This window comes from Echiichthys vipera (assembly GCF_963691815.1).
Source record: "Echiichthys vipera genome assembly, chromosome: 5".
Taxonomy (NCBI): domain Eukaryota; kingdom Metazoa; phylum Chordata; class Actinopteri; order Perciformes; family Trachinidae; genus Echiichthys; species Echiichthys vipera.
In genome coordinates, this window is record NC_139830.1 from 10,177,671 (window position 1) to 10,201,643 (window position 23,973).

Here is a 23,973-nt window from a genome sequence, read left to right on the forward strand (position 1 = left end):
AATACATTATAACAATACTGAGCAGGATCTCAGCACAGAGCGGCTCTGAACACAATGTCAACAGTTGCCTCAGGGCACGTTTTTCTTCCTTACTGCGTTCAGATTGAAAGATGAAAATGTTTCACACAGTCCCACCACTCCTCACCCCCTCCACCTTCCCCCACCCTAACACATAAACACCCTCCTTCCTACAGTGCTAATTGCAGGCCCCAAGAGGCAGCCGGGTGGGGCCCTTAGAGAAATGTTAAATTTGTTGGCTGCTGTCCTCCGGGTAAACGGTTGACTATAGAGCATTCTGTTCTTCATCCAGCTGATTCACCTTTTTTCCAGTTAATATCTGTCAGCATTATCTGATTCAGAGACATTAGCATGAAAAAAGTGAAAAAAAAGATTGTCTAACTAGTATTATTAAGTATTTCAATGAGATCCTACACGTTTTTATTTCCTAAGCATGTAAATGTGGGTTGTAGCTGAATGTAAAAAGATATGACAGAAGATGTGAATCAACAAGCTACATGGATTTGGAGCCCTTTCTTATGCCATAAAGGGCTGTGCCTCGCATTGTGTCGCCCCCTCTAATACTTGTGTTTTCAAGGCAGTGCTGTTTTCAGGCTGGATTCCCCCTAACCCTGGGCCAAGGAGAGACTGTAGCTGATAGCTAGTCTGGTTACCACTGGGTCACCACTTTCCTCTGGCACAGAGGGGGTAATGTTGCCTATAGGCCTATGTATAACTTTCCAAGGAGACCTGTAGGTCATGAGGATTAACAAGTAGTTCTAACTAGCTAATCCTTACGACGCACAGTAGGTACCGCAGTCAGATCCTAAACATATTCAGTCTTACTGCAGAGTCCACTGTAGCCAGGTAGAATAGTAGGTCCCCACTGCACACGCTGCTGGGTGGGAGGCAGTGCCACATCTGCATTTAAAGTGACAGGCACTGAAAATGCTGTATTTGTCAGGTATTTTCTGCTAGACAACCGACAAGACTTTTTTTTTATACCTCGGGGAGTATAAATAGGGGGTCTTAAATGTAGATTAGCCTGGACTATCACCCTGCGCTCAGTCCAGCAGGGCTCTAAGTAATGTAGATAGAATTATATTAGCTGGCGTTAACAGAATGACAGCTATTGTGAATCTTGATGCGCATGGCCGCCATGCTGATTGCTGCCTCACTGTACATGGCCCTGGCCTCCTGGATAATAGGAGACTATTTTTAGAACAACAGAGAGAGAGAGAGAGAGAGAGAGAGAGAGAGAGAGAGAGAGAGAGAGAGAGAGAGAGAGAGGGGAGAGGGGAAAGGGGAGAGAGATTGAGAGAAATGGCAGAGAAGAATAAGGATGGAGCAGAGAGGGAAGAAAGGAGGGGAGAGAGAAAGGGAGATTGCATTGACAATCGTGCAACACTGAAGTAGCGGAGGGAAGACAGAAAATGTTATGGGCAACCAAGCAACTAATAAGCTTGAACCTCAGCACTCTGCATAATGCGACAGCTCATTACCGCCCAATTAGGCATTACAATGCTTTGCTTACTGAGGTTTATTGATGCAAATCAACCAGGAAAAGATACCCTGGTGCCAAAAAAACAGAAGGTGAAATTGGATGAGAATTTGTCGAAAGTACAGGCTCTGTGGCAGTTCAATCAATTTACAAAGTCTCTGCGGGGGAGGTTATCCAAATTAGTATGTGATTCTGACAATATGGAGCTGATTTTTTTTTATTTTTGCATCTTCTTGTTATCAAGCAGCTGAGGTTTCCTATGATTTCATGATGACCTTTTTTACAGCATAGTAGCCACACGTTCTGTTTCAAAGTGATGTCATTAATTACACCATCTGTCTGATACATGGGACATGCAACATCCTCCTTCACCTCCATCCTCACTGCTGATCACACACATGATCAATCGGGCATGCACGCAGAAAACTTCCCATTAGTTACAAATCATCTCGCTCCCCCTCCAACACGCATACACACAAACACAAATGCATACATGCACTCCAAGACATAACAACCCACCCTTGGTGTGTCATGGAGAGGCCTAATGTTCCCACATGCAGACCTGCAGACAGTCACCAGGACACTTTAATTTCTTTATTTTCTTCTGGACTTCTAATTCCTCTCCTCCCATATGCTGCCTACATGGATTATCACATGCTACTAAACTCAGTCTGGATCAGGCCCGAGGTAATTACTTTAAATACATAATACTGTGTGTGTGTGTGTGTGTGTGTGTGTGTGTGTGTGTGTGTGTGTGTGTGTGTGTGTGTGTGTGTGTGTGTGTGTGTGTGTGTGTGTGTGTGTGTGTGTGTGTGTGTGTGTGTGTGTGTGTGTGTGTGTGTGTGTGTGTGTGTGTGTTGCTGACAGACTTTGGTCCACTGCATTGATGTTTAAGTGAGAGGTTGTCTCGCATTTGCGGTCCTGCTGTGCACTATTTTGAAATAAGGGGTCAACATATTTACACAACATTTTGTTTAATAAAAATAAAATGATATATGTCACCTAATAAAACTTGATCTTTAGACAGGATGCTAAACAGTTATTAAGGAAGAGATAACGTGTTAATGAATGTGAAGGAGTAAAATATATTTTACAATGCAATAACTTTGGGAAAAAACGTAATCATTTACTACTTCTTTATGGTATAAGATTGGTAGCATTTCTTTGTTATTTATTTGCACCAAACAAAATGTGATTAGGAATTTGGGAATGATATACATGCATTAGTCGATTAAGGATGTTTGCTATTTGAATAATATGACTTCTTTATTTTTTGCCACAGTTGTAGAAACATTTGGCTCAAACCTGCGGCTCTGTCTCCTTCGGAAAGTAGCCGATGACATCGAGAAGAAAGCTTCCACTCATGTAAGACGTTTGAAATGACTGTGTATCCTTTCAAATCAACTTAAACAAGACTGTAAACACAAACATTCCTGTGTCACCTACCTGAGTGAACCCAGCATAAAGAAGTCACGAAAAATGCTTCTGTGGGTGTTACACTTAAAAATAGCGATGAACATAAAATGCTAAATAGGACTATAGATTTTTAAAAAAACAGGTTAATAAGAAGTGAACAAGAACATGAGGAAAACATGAGGTATTTTGTCATATTTGTGATTTTTCTAGTTTTTACTGACAAGCCATGATACCAGTTTTGAAAGACATGAGCCTCATTATAGTACAGCTCCAAACACTTGTGAATTTGACTTGAACACTAGTGCATCTATTGTAATTTAATCTATAACACAGATTTATGCATCAACATTGGACAATTATAACTCCAGATTGAGAACATATAAATTACAATTCTAATAGTCACACTCCACAACTATCTATTCGCTTCTGTTTGAATGTATTTCGTGTTTAGACTGTGTTAAACCAAGTAACAACACTGTCTTCAAACTCTGATAAAGCTCATACAATATGCAATTTTCAATATATGCTGTATAGATTGCTTTAATATTGCAAACAATTATAGCTGCATCCAACAACGAGGCGTAAATTAAGAAATTGTGTTTGTTCATGCTGCTCCCTGATGATGTGTGGCCTCAACACCAACTGCTGCTGTTTGCATTTTAAATAATTCACCAAGATAATTACTGTAGTCATATATGTGCAAGTGTAATACAGTTGTCTAAAATGATAGGTCAAATTCACTCTCACAAGAGCCAGGTGTGGAGGGATCTGGGTTTCTTTGCTACATGATTTTGAGAGGAGGGAGACAAAGCAGAGAAGAAAAGACCAGTCTCCATTTTGTTTCACTCCCAAGGACACAGAGGAAGGAAGACACTTGCACAGAATTTCTCCCCAAATATGCCCAATTCAATGAGAGCTATTTCAGATCAGTCACACATACACACACTGCACATAGGCAGTAATACACACAGACCTTCAGTCTACATGTACACACAGCAAAAAAGAGCACACACACACACACACACACAGACACACACAAACACACACACACCCTCAGCCTGGGTCGAGCTAATATTCACGCGTGTCAGGTGGAACGGTCCATTCGAGGTGAGAAGAGAGGGGTGCGAGTGTGCTCACAGGTCCAGTGTGGTTGCTTTTAATGGACCAGTGGTGTAGTCCGATAAAGGGCAGCCATCTATCTGCACCCACCCAGTCAACTCTGACACTGTTTCCAAGGAAACGCCACCCGCGGGAGCCAGCAGTATGGAAGGGAGGGTGGGACCTTGAGGGAGCATATTCTCCTGTGCTGTCAGAGTGCCAGGAGGAAGGGGAACATGGATGGAGTGATGGAGTGGAGGGAGAGGGGAAGAAGAGATAGAGAGGGGGGATGGGTGATACAGAGGAGGGGTGCACCAGCCTCCTCACAGGGGTTAACTTTAATCAGACATGACACACACACACCCCAGGAAAAAAGAGTGACAAATGCAACTAGAATCACACACTCGCATAGATACACTTTCACAGGGAGAGGCGGACTGTCACACACATACGCGATGCACAAATGACATACAGCAGACACATTGTGTGCATATGTGTGTGTGCATGCGTGGTGGGACCCTTTTGTGTAGCAAATACACAAAAAAAAAAAGAAATGACACGTCGTATTTCATTTTCAGACCATTTTCTTTCGCTTCTCTCCAGATTGTGGGAGAGACAGAGAAGCCAGTGATGCACACGGCTGAGATAGAGATGCCTCCCCATAGCCAGGCCCACTGCATCATCATCCAGAAACCAGATCACACTGTCACCTCCAATAATGTCACACATTAACAACTTCATCATTCATCATATGGGTTGTGTCAGGTATTTGTTCAGCTTGATTCATTCATATGCAGAGGATACTACGTCTGAAGCTTTAAAACAACACAGAGGCAGGACACAAAATACAACAAATTCTTAACTAACACTTTTACAATATGTGTGTGTTAACCCTGTATAAAATATGGAAGTAGGCTCTGCGACGTCCCCCATAGGTCTCTTAAGAGGCAAAATTAAGCTCAAAGTGGGTGGCTCCCGGTGGTTACGGCCGTAGCCATCTTGGCAGTGCTAGTGGCTGACTGCGCCTAACTCCCAGCTAAGAGGTTGAGTATGGATGAAGCTAAAGTGCCAGTCCTTAATTATCTATAACTTTAAGCCTTTAATAATTTAAACAGATGAGTTTTAGAAAACTTCACCCCCTGTACAGTCGTACAAGGTTAAATGTGGAGCCAAGACAGCTTCCCCACGACCTGTCGAGTCATTTAATTAAAATAAAGACGTCATGTGTTTAGTCTCCTTGAAACAAGATCTAGGACTATACAGTTATACCACCAGCAAATGGATTATAGCTTATGGTGAAAATAAGACCTAAGTGTTGTTGCTCTAACTTCTGATTATCCACCGAACTTTTGTTGTTGTACCTTTTCTTTAAATTAAACAAAATGTATTTTGCGGTAGATCGTATGAACTTTGCTGCTTTTCCCTATTAGAGATTTGGTGCATTCTCTCCGTTTAGCTGATCCTGTGCACATGCTTCAGTAAATTTCCCTTCCATACTACAAACGAACAATTCTACAGTCGTTATCATCTTTATTACAAATGCACAAAAAACAGTCTACAGAGCACTAAACTACGCTGAACTTCACCGGCCCACAGACACTAGCCACAATTAGAAAGTGTAATCTCTGCACATCTATCTGCCAGGAGGCCTGGGCACAAACGCTGAGCAGAGAGAGAGAGAGAGGGAGAGAGGGAGGGAGAGAGGGAGAGAGAGAGGGAGAGAGGGGGAGGAAGATTGAGAGGGAGAGGGAGAGGGAGAAGGAGAGAGAGGGAGAGAGAGAGAGAGAGAGAGAGAGAGAGAGAGAGGGAGAGGGAGAGAGACAGGAGGAGAAAAATAACCATTATTATTACCAGACAGGGCTGTCTGCACTGGAGGTCTGATTACCTTCTTCACACACACACACAGACACACACACGCACACGGACACACACACACGCACACGAACACACACACGCACACACACACACACACACACACGCACACGGACACACACACACGCACACGAACACACACACGCACACGCACACGCACACGCACACACACACACACAAACACACAATCAGAGTTTCTGGGCTTTGTGCAATCAGATGACACACACAATTTCTATTTTGCCTTGTAATTTCTACTTTATGCGGACAGTTAGGAGCACCGCTGCTTTTCTTGCGCCGTCTGTCACCGCACTGTAATTGGGAAGTTGTAAAACTGAATGATTTCTATCTGTATCCTAATGCTGTCATCCTCCTTCTGCCTGGCTGCTGATTACAGTCTGTGTACTGTCTAGCTGTGCAACACTGACTTAATGTTATTTTGCTTGAGCAGAGCCATTGCAGCGACCCAGATGTCCATATACTATAATCTAATCTAAGATGATTCTGGCTCTGGATTGGCTAATCCAACACCACTCTTCCTAATCTGATGTCTAATAGATGACATCTGGACAAGACAACATAAAAAACACGGCCCGGAGACAATCTGATGGACTTGTTTGGGAACGATAATCTTGTCTGTACAGTTACTTTGTTCCTGTAAACATGAATTTATCCGCATGTTTACCACAAATCAATGCAGGCAAATGTTATCTTGTTTTTGGGACAAAGCTTACAAGGACCCAGCGCAGTGATGGTCTGGCATTTGGGATTTTAATCACTAAAACTCAATAATTGGATTTCTTTAAAAACCTGCCGACTGAACATGTGACTTTACTTCTTTTTGGAATTTTAAAAGTAAATAATTAAATTGTAAATAATTAATTGGTAATAAATAGTTAAAAACACGCTCCTCATGTGCACCTCTTCTTTTGCCAGACAGCTTGTGTCTCACTGCATTCACACCTCTCCTTAAAAAGAAATGAATAAATACAGAGTCTATTTCTGCTGGTGTCAACACGTTCCTTTGAGTGTATAATGGATCAAATCATCAATAATCAATTGAATGTGTCACCTTGCAGAAGCAGCTCCCCTCATTTCGACTGCTCTTTTTTCTTCTGTCCACTCTTGAGGTGTGATATGACCCGTGAGTTTTCAAGCTGCAGGAGACCTTTTCAAAGAGCATAGCAACAGACCTGTCTTCCTTGTAAAAATAGGATTGGCTTCTGTGAACCGACTCAACGCCACAGATACAACACACACTTCCCTTCATTGATTATGCGCCCAAGCCCCTCAGAGCCCAGCTTTACAAGGGATGTCTTCCTCTCTTCGCCTTGCTCACTCTCCTCATAGATCCCATTTTCACCCTCTTGCTCAGATTTGGAGCCATTTACCTCACAACCGCATCAATATTTTAGAACTCCTGGATGCAGAGACTTCCCCCCTTTTTTGTACATTTCCATTGTTTCCCCTGGATAATGAAATGTTGATGTCATTTGGGAGCATGAGAGACATGCTGTGAACACAGGCCGAAGACAACCATGGCAGCTATGTCGCATAAAACAAGAAAACCAAGACCATCTGCATGGGCGGATCCTCTCTCAGACTAAAAACATCAAGACTTGATAACTGCTTTGATGAGGTACGCTCTATTAAAGTGGACACTTTGTTAATTGTGACAGTACATACAGTGGGAATGACTGCAAAAGGAAAAGGCAGGCAATGGGTGATTTTTATTATTGTCAACAAACCCTGTGAAAACACTAAAACCAACAATGAGTTGATCCTACTAAGTATTGCCTGTGTAGCCAACGCCTGGTGTATCTCATTCCTCTGTGCCATTGGAGCTCCATTGTTGTTCAAAAACTATTGAAATCACATTCCTTTATTACACTGAACATGAGCACTGTAGTGTGTTTTGTGTCGAACCCACATATACTGTCCTTCTGCCGTAAATTTAATCACTAGTGTAACAAACGTGTATTATTCCACAGCTGAAAATAGTCCCCAAGAAAAAGATATGTATATATATATATATATATATATATATATATACATATTACCCCTATTTCACTGATGTTTGCTGAAATCTAGACTGCCCATCTGTTTTATGAAATTACTTCAGTAGGAACAAATAGGCTTGAGGCCACAGACAGAGTGTGGAAGTAAGAAGAGACAAACTAATGCACGGGTGGTTTTGTCTATTTTGTTAACAGTAAAAAAAAAAATCACAACTTCTAATTGTGAAGTGTCTCCGTCTTTTCTCTCTTTCTCTCTCCCTTTCTTCCTCCCCAACCGGTGCAGACAGATGTCCGTCCTCCACAGAGCTGGGTCTGTCTGACGTTCCTGCCTGTTATAGGGAAGGTTTTCGTTGCCATCGTACTCTACGGGGGAATTGTTGGGTCTATGTAAATCATAAATAAGTCATAGAGTGTGGTCTTTACCTACTCTGTAAAGTGTCCTGAGATAACTTTTGTTATGATTTGACACTATAAATAAAATTGAATTGAAATTGTATTGAATTAATTAATATATTTCTTAGCATCTACAGGGGGTTTCACACCACCACACGGTTCTTGTCGCCTCCAGTCATTTCAGTGAGGGAAGTTGACAGAGTGGAAGCAGTTTTGATCACGGTTTTAGGGTTATGGAGCGAATGTCGTGAACACGTGGAAAATAAAAGTGTGACGAATATAATTTTACCTTTGCAGACAAAATATTCTTCACCTCCTGTTACTGATATGTTGCTTAGTCTTTGTTATACTGAGCTTTTAGGGATGTGGTGGATCTAAATTAGGGTATTTCACAAACAAGCTAATAGAACAGAATTATTTGATTCAGTGCACACTTCATACTCGAGATCGTTTCATTAAGTTCTTTGGACTTGAGAGCTCTGTGTGTTACACAATATGGGGTCCACACACATCATAGCTTGCTGGTATTTCATGCTAGCTTTCAGCAGCTGTCTATTACCATCCGAAAACACATTGAGAAAACCCTGGTGCTCGGGCAAGAGGAGGCTGAGCAAACAAACACACTGAGAGGTGAGGAGAGAAAGGACGGACGTATTGGAAGCTGTTGAGTGATGTGTTGATGTTGTTTCTCCTTTATTGCTGTGCATACGGTTGACTGAGAGACATGCAGCAGAGAGAGAGGTGAAGTGTGTTTCAGTAGGAATAAATTCCTTTCATATGGGTATTTACCAAAACAAGGCCACGCTGTACTGTACGTATGGAAATGACTGTGAGAAAACCTACAGTACATGTCTCAGGAAAGGCTTTTCTCTCTGAAATTAAATTCACCGTCAGTCACTCAGCAGCATGTGTTGGGTTCAAAATCTGTTGTAAAAAAAAAAAAAAGCCTGAATCTCTGATTTCAGACTGGCTCAAATACTCTCCAATCAGTATTTCCTCATTAACGGTTTCTCACCACATCTATTTGGGCATGATTTTAAAGAACTCAGATTATGGGTTATCCTGGATTATGCAAAGGACCCTGTGCACAAACACTTATCAGTTTCATTTCTTTGTCCTCCCAATGATATTCATGCCAAATCCCACAGCGTCGTATCTTTGCTCACAGCTGGCAAGTGTAACTAAAGGATTATGCAAGCAGCTTCTACAAGCAAATAGATTTCTCCCTACTTCAGAGGAAACTGCTAGTTATGCAGCGCCTATCTGTCCGCCAGGCATGCACAAAAACATGTCTCCCATTTTCCTTTCTTTTTCTTTTTTTTACTTATTTTAACAGCGCATTTCAGAGGGAGATGACGAGGAAAGAGGAGAACAAGAAACAGGAGAGCAGCCGAAACAGGAACATATGAACGCACAGAGAGTATACTGTAGTCTGTGTGTAGGCACAGTCATTCTGTATCTGGTGATTCTGCTCTCACCTCTGCATTTAGGGGTTTTACTGGAATATGGCTGCTAAAAAAAGAGAGTGGCTGAACTTCATCTGAGCTATATTTGCATTAAAGCACATTTTGAGACACGTCACTGTCACGACCTAAATAACCAATCAGCATGCAAAGGTATGCCAAGCTCTGATTGTCCAAAAAGCATCCATGAGTGAGCCTTAGTTTACGACTGACCCAGATCAAGCCTAGCCTATGGTGGTCATTTATGATTCTCCGTGTGGTGTCCCTGTTGTCCCTGAGGATGATGTGCATTAATTAGCATTGATCTGGAGCAAAGGGAAAAAAAACAGAGCAGATTGGGACAGGTCCAAGGCTATCGCAGATACAGGAGTGTACTTGAAATACAGCACAGAATACATTTACATTTTAGGCAGCTAACTGACAGCCTGGATCTGGAGAAATGCACCGTGAGAACAATTTCCATGTAAAAAAAAATATCCACACAAGTTTTATCCCTTTATTTCAAATATTCCGGTTTCACTGTTATATCAGTATGTCTTGAGATTTTAGTATCAAACTATTTTTGACTTCCTCAGTCGTTTGTTTCTGATATACTGCACATTGCTCAGGGTCATAGTGCTGATAAAGGCTCTCTCACCTGGATCCTTTTGACATTTTTTCTTCTGTAATGACCTGGAAGCCATAATGTAAATGTCTCTAGATCAGCAGTCCTAATCGCAGACCCAAGATGCAGTCCATCTCTTCTTGCTGAGCAGGCAAGGCCTCTTTGAGCCACTAGGCTCCAAACAGCTGTGGATGCCTTGTTATGGGCTCAGTAGTGTATCATTGTGGTCAGACAGAGAGCTAATATTTAATTCAGATTTAAAAAAAGAGTCCATCTGACGTCTTTGCACTGTATGTGCTGCAGACTCAATTTAGGATTATTAGAGCCTCCTTCTCCTCTCATTTACTGTCTGTCTAAGCCAGGAGGCCACATTTAAAATCTCCTCTTCCACACAGTTTGTGCTTACCATCCAATCCCTGCAAAAGTTGTGACACAGCAGTTTTCATTGATTATCTCCAAACTTCTGCAATACAGTTTTATTAGAACTAAAGCGGATTGCTGGTGTATCATCATCCTTGATCTGATATACTCTCCTGGAATGATCTTGTGCCTCAGAACATTTTACACATCTTGAGCTAAATATTGCTGAACTCCTCCTCGTTATACTGTATATTTGCTCATTTGGGTTTGCCTTGCATACGCTGAGCTGATATGTGCAAAGCACTATGTGAGAGTTGTGATTCAGCAGATCTTGTGCTGTGATAATCGTTCAACGGCAGCATTTTGCTGACTAGTGTCTTAAAGAATGCGAAATACATTTGCCTTTTCAATTTTGAATTTACAAAATAAGCTATTATGACAATCAGTTAAAGTTTTATTTAAGCACAAGTTGAGCAAACTACTATGGTTGAAAATGAAAGCTTGTTTCTTGTAAAAAAAAAATTTAAATAGAAGAAAATTAAAGGTCTGTGATGCCTTTTGATGTGGCTGGTTGGTGAACGTAGAAGTGCTAAATATTATCTCAGCCAACTGCGAAAAAGTCAAAGAAGAATCTCGTCTGCAGCACGTTTCCATTGTTGAGAGAAAATAGAGAGAGGAAGAAAAGGAGAGAAAGACAGAGAAATGGAGAGTTTGGCTGGGAGAAACAGACAACAATTACACTTGCCCTAGGAGGCCGAGGGAACCTGACCATGTTGCTATGGAAACTCAAGTACAGCAGAAAGTAACAGGAAAATCAATTCAGATTGAGCTTATCTCTCCCTCTCTCTCGCTCCCGTCTCATTTCACAAGGGCTCCGAAACACGTTTCCACTCTGAATCACATTTTAACTATTTCCCGGCCGATGCAGCGCTAATCACAACGGACAAAATGATTTTTCTTTTCACTCACTGTAAATGTTAAATGTGGATTACAGTGATCAGAAAAATACGTCTTCAAACGAGCACACCTCTGAAATTTTGCGGAAAAGAAAGATGCAAGCATGAATGTGCTGCGGCTCGACACAAATCACCCTCTGTCTCAGTCGCACCATCCATTCTTGCTCTTTCTTTCCTCCCCTCTTCACTCGCTCCCTCGGAGGGGCAACAGCAGCTGCATGCAGGTGATAAGCGTGTGCAGCGATCGGCGCTTGGCTCTGATTGGCTGGCTCATTGCACATCGCTGATGTGAAGATTGCAGGCTGCGTCTGTCAAAAGGCCACTCTGCTCGTGGTTGTCACCTTGTGACGTCACTGCCTCAAATGACAATTTGAGTGGCCACACTCACGGAGTGACATGAGATTTACATTATTCCACCTTTAATGTTTCTGCATGACACATCCTCTTACATTTAAGAAGCAATCATCGACTGGATACAGGACATATTTTAAAGGCTCACTTCTCACATGAGCAGCTCTGATCATCTAACAGACAGTCAGGCAATGAGTGGAACTGACTGCCTGCAGGGAGTTTGGGTGTAAGGATCTTAGTCGTTGGCTGTACGATGGCAAGGTGAGGTCAAAGACAGGCTGCAAGTACACTCAGTGTCTGTGTTTGTCTGTGTGCGTTCTCAAGGCTCATGCTCAAAGAAAAGGCAAGGGAAGAGAAAACCTTGAAGAAAAATAATGATACTTGATGTCTCATGCATCAAGAAAAAGATAACAGGGTCACCTTGCAGTGAAGTCAGATGGCCATTTGCTACTGAAGGAATGGATCTGGAGAACCATTTGTCCAAATCACAAGACAAGTCAGCTGAAACTGATGTGATGCTGTAAGACTGTGCAGTAATTCAGTATTTGTAGATGTGATTATGCATATGTTTAATATGTTGCATATCAATACAGGGAAGATATTTTTTATTAAAATCCTAACACTGATTTCAACCATTTATTTATACTTTATATCTAACATTACGTATTTACGCAGCAAACAGTCATATTTATCATTACAAAAACGACGTTGTAAGTCATCTGAACTTTAGTTGACGTTAGCTTAGCCGTGTTGCCAGATCTCATAAGAATTTGTTGCAGAGACAGAAATTGGTCTAAAAAAAAGTTTTCTTATTTATTTTGACCAATATTTACTTCAGTGGCTATGGAGCAAGAGGATTGGTGACGATTTTTGCTTTTAGGGCTGCAACGATTATTCGCCATAATCGATGACGTTGGCACTGAAAATGGCAACAATATTTTGAGTCGATATCTTTATTTATTTTTTCTAAAATGTTTCAATACATTCTTATTGATTCTTGAATCTTGAATCTTGAATCTTGAATCTTATCAGTGTTGAATCTACCATTTTGCATCTGTTTACATTTTGCTTCCGTTGCGTTATACAATGACATACTACAGTTTGTCAAGAATGAACATAGCCTAAATTAAACAATCAAGTGGGTGTTTTGGAGGAACCTTTAACTTTGAGATTAATAGATTCATCGTTAAAATAGTTGATTAATCGATAGAAAAGTAGACGCTATAGTGACATTATCAGGATTATCATTACATAACTAAATAAAATGACTCTTTGTGACAAGTGAACTGAACTTTGTTGTGTAAAATCAGTGGATTTTCCATTTAAGATAACATGCTCTGAGACAAATCTGTAACGTATAGAAGTGTTTTATGATAAAAGTGCTCAATTAGATCTCTTCTTCTGATTGGTGTCCAGCAGGTGCTCTAAAACTGTGATCATGTCTAATCAGTGTTACAGATGCCCGGCAGGGGGGCACGGCACCAAGGCTCTGTGTGAAAGTCTTAAGAGGCTCAATGTGATTTACTGTATTTTTCCAGAATTACCACCCTGGGAGCCGAATAAGACCATGTGTTAATCCTTGATTGGATGGAAGACCGCGGAGAAAAAATGGAGTGAAAAATCCCTATTAGGTCAGCCGAGTGATTTGAGTTATTAAGTGCCTTTTTTACTCTAATCAGTCACTTTTAAGATGGGATCAGACACTGTTGTATTATGGGATGTGACTGAGCATACCAGTTTGTTTCCATTTGCCCCAGCGCTTCGGCTGTGAACATATGGGAAGGTTCCTCCGTGAACCACGCCACCTGTCACTGACACACACAGATGCATACGTGAACAGAGGGAGTTTGCACCTACAGTACACAGTCATCCAACAGCCCACATCCAGGAGAGTTTATAAACAGAAATTAATTGCTTGTTCCGGCTGTAATTAGCTCACACCATGCTTATTACTAATCTGTGTCTTGGCCTGACGCCAGGCCAGTTCTGGCCCGGCTCCAGTCCGTTTTCAACACAGTGTTGCTCTACAGTAATCCATAAGCTCTGGTAGGATGGACCCGTTGCACTAACTGAGCTTTACTCAACTATACACACTATTTTTCTGATATTAACATCTTTCTTTTACTGTATTGCATGATCTATAAATTCATAGTCACAACTTTACAGTGCTGATTCCATAACAAACGGTGCAAGATCCCCTATAAAGTTAAATTGAATGTAGTCTTAATATCCTACACTTTGTTTGAGTGGATTTCATACGCGGGAATCATAGACAGACAGCCCAAATCTATAAAACAAATTCAGGACATTATTTTAAACCAGATGCCTGCAGTATAATGATAGCACACTCTACCCAAACAGTGCTTATTTAAGCTCCTGTCTTCAATCCAAGTCGAAAATAAAGGGGCATCCCCATCACAGAGAGCCAAATTGCCTATTAAAGATGAGAGCATGTTCAGTCTCCCAATGCGCCCAGCCATCACCACCCTAATCATTTCCTGCCTAAACAGCCTAATGGCTGCCATATTGCTACTGTTTATTAGTAAACACTGATGGAAGAGTTCCCGCTTCAACAGTTGTTGATTTTGTCTATCCGTATGGAGTATCAGCTGGGAATCACAGCCACCGTGCCAGAACGTCGTCTGCTGTTCAGTCTCCCGTCACTAAACAGATTGCTTTATTGTTTTATGTGCATAGTGATTAGGATGTCAGTAGATGGCATAATAAAATACATAAACCTTGGATAAAGCATTCAACTAATCTAAGAGCTGAGAAAAGCCTTTCTTCTGGTATTTCTACTTCACTGGATTGTTTTTCTGATGTACTATAAAAGAGAATCTGTAAGTAAGAGAGAATTTGAATGTGCATTATATTTCAGCACAAATTACAAGTGTGTGCGTGAGCCGCTGAGCCAGAAGAACACTCCAAAGATGACCTTAGGTTTAAGATGCTTTTGGGAAGCCCAGTCCAAGATCGATTTCCCTCCATCTCTGTCTCAGTAACACTTCTATCGATCCTAATCAAATATGTATCACGTCCTCAAGCCTTCACCGCAGCTAAGATGGAGACTTCAAACAGCATCACAGTAGCATCTCACGGCAAAAGGGAAGATGCGAAACAGAAAAATAATAATGTAAAAATGTGTGTGTATCTTGAAACCGATACGTATTACAAGAGCTTTAAAACAAAAAATGTAATCTCAGCTATTTCAAAAGCTGCAACATCAAGGCTTTCAAAATAACACAGAACGAATGCTATCCTAAAGCGAGCTTTACAAAAGATAGAGGGGTTAGTCTTCTACAAAAGGCACCAGCTGAGAGACACACTGTGCTCACAATACATGAAGAACCCCCCCCCCAACTATCTGCTCTAACCTCACTTCTTACTAAAAGGGTCTTGTCTCATCCTCTTCCAATTCCCCAAACTCCCCTTCACACAGCACTCATATGTTGCAAATGCACAAAATGCATCCTTCAGCTCATGTTCCCATAATTCTCTGTGGCAGCAGCGTGATTAATGCGCACAACTATTGATTTTTTTTATCTTCTTTGCTCTTTTTTTTTTTAATTTCTTTCAGGACAGTGCCTCTGCCCCCAAACACTTCCTACTTGACGGTATCACACTTTGCACTCTGTCACTCACACATAGATAATGAATATACATTTCAGCAAAAAGAAATTCACGATTACAGCACCTTTACTCTCAACACAGCCAACCCCCACCCCCCACCCCCATCTTCCTTAGCTTTCAGGCTGCTGTATGTGAGTGGACTGGGAAAAGGGGTGCAGTGAAAGACAAGGGTCAGCATTTCACTAACTGCTGATCTGTGTAGGAGGAGGTGGGGGAGCAAAATTATAGGGTATGTCGTTTTCATAGGGTTTCACTGCAGGATGGGTGGAGTAGTGTGCAAAAAAACCCCACAAATACAAACTCAGACGCATGTATGATATATTTGCACGCAAAATCATGCACATGTACACATTAATATCTTGAATTTCTATGTGGTTACACACATGCATGGTCCACTTTCTAGCCCCTGAACATGATCAACAAAAGCATGTTTGTGTGAGCAGAGAGAAATCTGGAGAGAGAGATGAAGAATGGGAGTCAGAGATGGAGCGAAGGAAAAGTGAGAGAGGAAGGAAAGTGGGAAGGGGAAGAAGGCAGAGGGAAAAGATCATGTGGCTAATGTGACGCAGTCCCTTGTTTACCAAAGAAAAAGCCTTGCCCACTGTCCTCCTCTCTACATTTCAAATATCCTCCTTCTCAGTCTCTTGTTTCCTCAACTCTTCTCCCGGCTCTAATCTGCCTTTTCCTCCTCTACATTTCCTTGCATCTTCTTTCCTCCCAAGCTCATTTCTAACACCGTGCCCTCCTTTCAAGGTTGGCCTGACTTTGGGCGTGTTGAATTTACAGCCCCGTCTCCGCCTGCCTCTCAGTGCCCTCACTGTCAATCTCAGTGAAAAATGGAGGCAGTGGCACATCACTGGCATGATAAATTCCTGCTGAGCAGTGATCCTATAAACCAAACACCTACAGTAACCCCTTTGAAGACATCCTTAACATTCCAGCGACTGAGCTGGTGGCTGGTTAAGACTGTGATTCTATTAGCAAGCAAACTGTTTAATTAGCCTCTATAAGCACTCACAAGAACCCATGAGAGAGGAGTGAGCAGAATGCGAGAGTGCAGAGGTACTTTCATTGCTTAAATGCTAAACGCACAGTTGGGAAGCACCTGACATGAATGTGACTGAAAAATGTAACTGGAGATTTATTTATTTTTTTCACTGATTCTGTGAGTATCTGATGGACTTATTTGCATAAAGCAACTAAAAAAAAACAGCATTTTCCACGCAGAAGGAAACTGACTGAACCAAGCAGGTTATGCAATGAGATGAGAAGAGAGGAGAGAAGGCAGATAGTTAAGGCCAGCGGAGGAGGATAGAAAGGAGTGGAGGACGGAGAAAAGAAGAGTAAATAAAAGGAAACAAAAGATGAAAACAAAGCAAAATGGGAGAAGAGGAGGCTATTAACTTTCCGTATTGTTTCCAATGTGAACGCAACAGAAACATCAGATGTCTTATGTAAACTATCCAAAAAAATAAACCTCTCTAGTCTCTACAATTAATCTCAGTTTAAAGTGGGGGCGGCCAATATGGATAAAATCCAATATCATGTTATATTGGTATGTTATGTAAACTATAGTATCTATTTTACAAAGATGTCATTTCTACAGTAACAAATACACCTGAATTACAGTGCATTACTTTTCATAGTTATACGTACAAACAGTGAACGTGAAGAGCCTGCACTAAAATAATAAAAAGAACTAGGCAAATAAAATACAAAAACATGGTATGGTAGCAGTATGAACGCAAAAGTATTCAGATAAAAATCCTAAATTGCTATAAAGCTGTCTGGTATGGCAAAATGTCAGATGTCTCACAATATTTATATCATAATAATGCCCACTGTTTAATTTAAAACAATGAAATGCTAAATAGTTTCAGACAATTAGGGTAGATGAAAAAGCAAGATGGAGGTACATCCAGGAAGTAGGCATGGATCATGGAGTCTTCCATCGACATCACTGCGAGCGTGCGTCGTTATATGAAATAAAGCTTACCGTCCACCATCTCTAGTCCTAGTCTCAGCCTGAAAAGATGTAAGGCCTGCTTGTTTTTTCCAAGAAGGGAACCTATCTTTCCAAGTCAGAGTTGACCTCTCTCCCTCCATTCCTCTTTTCTTATTTTCACCTCTCCTCACCTCTCTCCTCTGTTCCTGTCCTCTCCAGGGGCGATACAGGGGCTGCCGGTCCAGTCTGCACTTCCTTATCTAAAGCTGTGTCAGGCTTCCCACTGGATGGGATACTGGATGGAGGTGTTGCACTGCTGCCTTAGCCTTAGTACAGTTAGCATTTAGCACAGTGAGCGCCAGATTATTTTGTTTTCAACATTATACGGAATTAGCACAATAAATCAAATAAGTGGGTTGCATTAATTTCATTATTGCTGATTCATCTACAGATGATGCCAGTCACAAGTTCCCGAAGACGATGGTAACGTTAAAAGCGTCTTGTTGTGTCCGCTCAAATCAAACTAATCGTTGTTTTACATGTCTAAACGACAAACAGAAAAACATCCAGTCATCCTATTGTCACAAAACCTAACTTGTGGTATTGTCCCATGATACATTTCAAGGGGATTGGTACTGATCTCCAAAATTGCAAGATGCCTACACTTACAGAACAAGGTTTGAATGGATGCAAATGTTGACATGCATAAAGAGCTTATGTTGACTCCACGCTCATATTGCTTCGATATCTGTAGAAGGTGAGAAAAGTCAATATGAACTCACTGTGTGGGTGATGTACTGATGTACACACAATTGTACATGCTAGGTAGAGAAGAAAATGATCCGCGGCAGCTCTGAGCTGATACATTGCAATTTATACTGCACATTTAGAGGATTCGAACAGCCGAAATGTTAATGCAAGACAACACTGAATTTCTGCTAAAATCGCACAACGTACAACTGAATGCATCTTAAAAGAGAGCACAAGGTCTAGTGACAACATGTTTGCAAGCACTGGTTTTGTTGAAGCTCCTCTCTGCAACCAAGGCCGCCCGGCTCATTCGCTGCCTCATATCATGAATGATGAGAGACAAAAGGTAGGTAGATGGAAAAACAAAAACACACACCATTCCAACTCCATCTCTTTTCAAAGGCATGGCCACTTGAAAGACAGCAGCATGTAAAAAAAACACAGACTGAAGCACGTGTGCTCTGCTACACAAAGGCGCATGTGACAACATTGATACACACATGCATTAAAATAAAGGTCCAGCTTATAAAATCCTGGCAGCAACACAGTAGGACACAGCTCGACTCCTCCCCTCCTCGTTATACTTTCTTTCTTTCTCTCTTTTTTTTGCCTCTTTCATCTCTCTATTAGCTTGGTCAATTGTTTATCAAAAGCAGCGAGGAGGAGATCGGAGCCGGGCATTTGAAAGCTTCTGGGGTGAGATACAATTTAAAATTCATGACGGATTAATGGTATGTTAGTGGCAACATTAGGACCCAGTGAGCTCGCGTCGTGCTCATTCACATTGAAAACAGGCCGCTTCAAATAACTACTAAGCAGTCCTCATTCTGAGAGGTAATTCATATTGTAATTAACTTTTCAATCACAGTTGATTAATTAAGACAGGCCCTAGTCTGTAATTATGCATCTATTTTTGACCCTAATGTGAATTATTAGGTATTCAAAGATCTCAGCGGCTGGGATTTACTTTGAGGGCAAGTTATTGATCTTAAAAAGCACATTTACACCTGATGATTCTAAAGAAGACACTTCATCAGTAAATATTTAGATTTTTGAGAGGATGAAAACTGTGGATGTCCATCAACATTTGCTTAATAATGAAGTTTGACATCATCCATTTTAAAGGGATATTTCAGCTATTTTGAAGTGGGGATATTTATCAATGGTGTATTGCCTACAGTATATGACGGTTAGCACGCCGCCTGTTTGGAGAAGCAGACAGGAGTCCCGACCCAGAAGCTAAGCAGCATACTGCTGTGGACGGGGGCAGCCGCTGCGCCAAAATGTACTTTTGTCAACTTACTCCACATACCAGCTGTTTGAGTCAGACCTTTTGTGGTTTATGGATTAAAAATAAATACAAGAAAATAAAAATGATTGGAACATTGACGGCTGAAAGAGAGAGGGGAAACTAGAGAAGAGCGCTGTCTGACAGCAAGGTAAAAGGGCAAAAATACTTTGAATTTAGGGTACATTTAAACTGAAATGGATTTTTTTTTTTTTTTTTTTTAGATGTGCCTTTTTTTAGGTGGCTAAAGTATTTTTACCAATTCCCCTCGTCCACAGCAGTACATCGTTTAGCTTCCGAGTCGGGACTCATGTCTGCTTCTCCAAACTGGCGTCATGATAAGAGTCATCGGCTGTCAGTCCTACAGTGACCATCGGTAACTACGTCACATAACAGCACTTCAAAATAGCTGAACTATCCCTTTAATTGTTCAAGAGCACCATCCTGGTTCTTCTTGTTCTTCCTCACATCCCGATGCACAATGCAAAGGGTAGGGAAGTGCGCTTGATGTTACCGTTCCCAACAAAAAAAACAACCTAAGATTAATAATTCAGTGCGGCTGTTGGATAGCTTTATTTTGTGTCCACTGGGACCAAGTCTTCTTTCATGAAAAATTGAAAAAACAAAACAGAAAAGAAAAGAGGTGCTGGAGAAGGAGTGCGAAAACTAGGCTGGGTCAAACTGCAGCCAGTTGCCATTGTCAAGACCTGCTGATATCCTTTTGGCCTCTCCCTCGCTCGCGCTTATTGCTCACGCGCAAAACACTCGCGCACGCATCCTTCTAGCCCTCACTCCTAGAGTAAACATACCCTCTCCATAACAGTGCGAGTTGAACCGCTCATGCATCAGAATCGACCATCAAATATTTATCACAGAGCAGCAGTGATTTTGACAGTGTGCTCATGCTTTCGACAGCACTCGCCTGCTGCAATACTTATTGGAGTAAACACGGACAATCCAATATCGTTGTTCTTTTGAGCGCTTGCGAAAGAACTCAAAAGAACACAGAGCATACAATATAATCAATCAAAACTTCACTGCAAATTCTATAGGCCGTCGGACCTGCTTTAAAAAAAAAAAAAGGAACGACATCATTGTAGACACTACAATAGGAGCTGATTTAAGATATGATTGGCAATGACGGTTTTGAAAATAAAGGAATGACAAACACATCATCCACAGAGATGGTTCTTACTGTCTTCCTTATTCAGGCTAACAGACCTTTGCTGTTGATAAAGATGTAGGGGAGATGTGTTAAAGCATTTTATTCTCTTAATGGACACCTTTTTTCAGCCACGGATGAGATCAACATCATCTCTGAGTCTTGTCTACATGATTCATTTCATTTACAGAACGTAATCATATCTGCATGCTGCATATTTGCTCGCTCTCCGTGACATTAGGCAATGTCTTCGACTGGCAGCTTGCAGCGGGTAACTGGAGTAACCTCAAGTAAATAAGTCGCTGGCATGGATCACAAGACACATCATCATGCTTGAGCAGACACATTTAAAATGCCACCAAAACACCGTCCCAGATTCTGCCCTCAGTCAAATGACATCAAGTGCTCACTTACAGGTCCCTGAACGCCCCAGTATGAAGCAAAATCAGCCAGCGGGCAGTACGTGCAGCAATCAAGAGATAAGCATCCCATTTAACTTGAGTAAAATATCCAACCCGCAGAACGTTCTGGTGTCTCACGCTATCATGCTGTTCCACTGGATTCAAACAAGGAGGGTAAACTAGGTCAATGGCGCTATGTAAACTGTTCCACTTTACCCCTCGCTGGACTTAAAATGGAGTTGGCTGAGGTGAAGTGTGTATAGGAGAGAGAAGCTCAGTGATTCAGTGTGACAGTTATCAACATCCTCTAGCAAGTGAGAGGCCAGGTTTGTGCAGAGCTGCAGAGCCTCAGTAATGGCGGACTATGACAGAAAACAGGTGACTCACAGTGAAACAGAACATAGTGTCCAAAGAGCACAGAGCGGAGTAAGTAGGGAAGGGTGCTGGGACAAACAGAAAAATAACAACAAAAAACCAACAAACCAACACACCTCTCCCTCTGTCAAACATTTCATTTTGCAGTTCGGGGCAGAAAAAGGCTTCACTGTGTGCTCAGTAATAACCGAAATACCTTCTACTGTACAACGTACATTTAACATTAACATTTTACATTCACATATTACACATTCAGCTAGATTTTTAAGGTATGACGGGTTGTGTCCCTGGATTTATTTTAGCACTAAAAGCTCTGAGTTGAATTTCTGATTTACACCGTATACAAAGTATTTTGTGTCTTACCTGAGCTGAGGGAAACTGTGTCTTTCTCCCATGATACAACAGTGACGTAGGCCTCCACAGAAGCAGGAATAATGCACTTGAAGACGGCTACACTGCCTCTCATAGCCTTCTGATCGGCCACTCTGACTGTGTAGGGTTCCCGTGAAACTGTAGATCAAAAAAAAAAAAAACATAAATTTAATGACAAGTTTTATAAGGGACATTATTGTTTGCTTCTTTTTCAATTTTCAGGGACAGGGCGGGTAGCCAGATTTGGACCCAGGATCAAGCTCTCATCTAGGAAACTTCAAATACTTCTTGAGGAAACTGTATATCTAACAGCACCAGGAGACACAGGGAGATGACTCTAGTCTTACTACAAGTGCTTTTTTGTGTACAGTTATGCAGCATAATACTGGAAAACAAATTATTAACCAAGATAATGCGTGTTACACTCTCATTAAGGAATATAGTAGATATGCTTTAAGTAGTTTACAGATATTAGAGACAAATAGCTTTTATCTCCTAATTATCTTCCTAATTATCAGCAGAGGTTCGTATCAAATTTGACCACACATACATCATTTAATTCCAGTATGAAACCTAACAGAGGATTGGTGGATTTGTTTCCAAGTTCAAGAATTAACTTATTATCCCAGTGTTGCTCAGAAAATTTTTTAGATCTACAATTTCACCTGCAGGGGAAGATCTTGTGATAGAACAGAAAGCTCCGCAGTAGCTTCTGAGTGGACCTTGAGATGAATTAATCAGAATTATTTAGACTGTATTTTTAACATATGTGGTCTTAAACTGCAGCTGATCTTTCCGATCACTCATCTGGAGCAACATATCCATCAATCAGACTCAAGCAATTAAGTAAAGCCATGCTCCAAATCCAAATCCAAAGCTTTTGCTCCTTGTCAAAGATACATGATGGATTGTTATTTGATTTTGGAAACCTGCACTTTATTGATTTGTATTACACACATTTAAACCCTCACATTACAAAAAGCATATAAACTAGTAGTGTTGCTACTATTACAACTACCTCTACATTTACTCACCACTACTACTATGTGTACTATGTGGACTCACCTGCTTTGATGTGGACATCCTGACTCCTAATCTTGCCAGAGGGGTTCTCGGCAGTGCAGTAGTATGTGTTGTCGTGGATCAGCTTGCTGTAGCTGGATGGCAGGAAGTTGAAGATCTGGAGGGTTCCATTGGGGTGGACGTGGCGGATGCCCGGGACATCGTAGATCTCCTCGCCGGTCGCCAGATACCAGCGCAGCGAGGCAGGAGGCGCGCCACCAGCAGGACAGGGCACAGAGGTCCCTGTGGTGCTGGCAAATACTACCTCTTGCAAAGATGCATTGACAAAGTATAAGCTGGAATGTAGGTCCTCACTAAAAACTGCAAGAGAGGAAACACAGGATGTTCACCGTTAACCGTGTATTGTATGTGATCACTTTTCCTGAAATAGTTGTGGAAGCAACCAGACTTTTGGCCATAATGTCATATTTTGTTTGGTATTTCAGTGTGAAAATGTCAAAAATTAGAAAGCATGAATAAGTATTCCTCTGAAGTCAGCCACTTTAATGCTTCTATTTAAGGAACATGATCAGTAGTTTAGGATTCATCAATGTATTCCCATCCCTGGGACCTCGGGAACATTAAATTAAACATAAACTACTATCAATTATGAAATGAGGTCATTTGCCTTGATCGTGTTCGAGCTCTAATTCAAGCCAACATCATAGTAAAGAGACTGACGTTAAATGCAGTTTGTGCATGAGCATTCTCCAGAGGAACAGAGGGTAATAGATGTCAATGTTGGACCAGTTAGCTCCATAATAATCTACAGATGTTTGATTTCAAAGTGATGAAGCCAGGACATTTGCAATCTGAGCATCTGTGCTTGAGAGAAACAGTCTGTATTGATATTTTTTTTGTATTTCCGGCAAAAATACTTGTATATACACTATTTTTGTGTGTGTGTGTGTGTGTATCTCGCTTTCAATCTCAGCCTGGTGACAAACCTAGAGGCTCTGCAC

The 23,973-nt window shown here is 41.3% G+C and overlaps 1 protein-coding gene across 2 annotated transcripts in view; it reads right to left on the bottom strand.

The window, feature by feature from the left end:
• dscamb (Down syndrome cell adhesion molecule b) overlaps nt 1-23,973 on the bottom strand; it is a gene marked incomplete at both ends in the record, with an annotated part of 124,166 nt that overhangs the window by 81,650 nt on the left and 18,543 nt on the right. For both annotated transcript variants that reach the window (XM_083914539.1, XM_083914538.1), the window contains 2 exons: nt 21,941-22,087; nt 23,015-23,332. In XM_083914539.1, the coding sequence (XP_083770665.1) occupies nt 21,941-22,087; nt 23,015-23,332 (465 nt within the window). The remainder of the gene's footprint in view (nt 1-21,940; nt 22,088-23,014; nt 23,333-23,973) is intronic.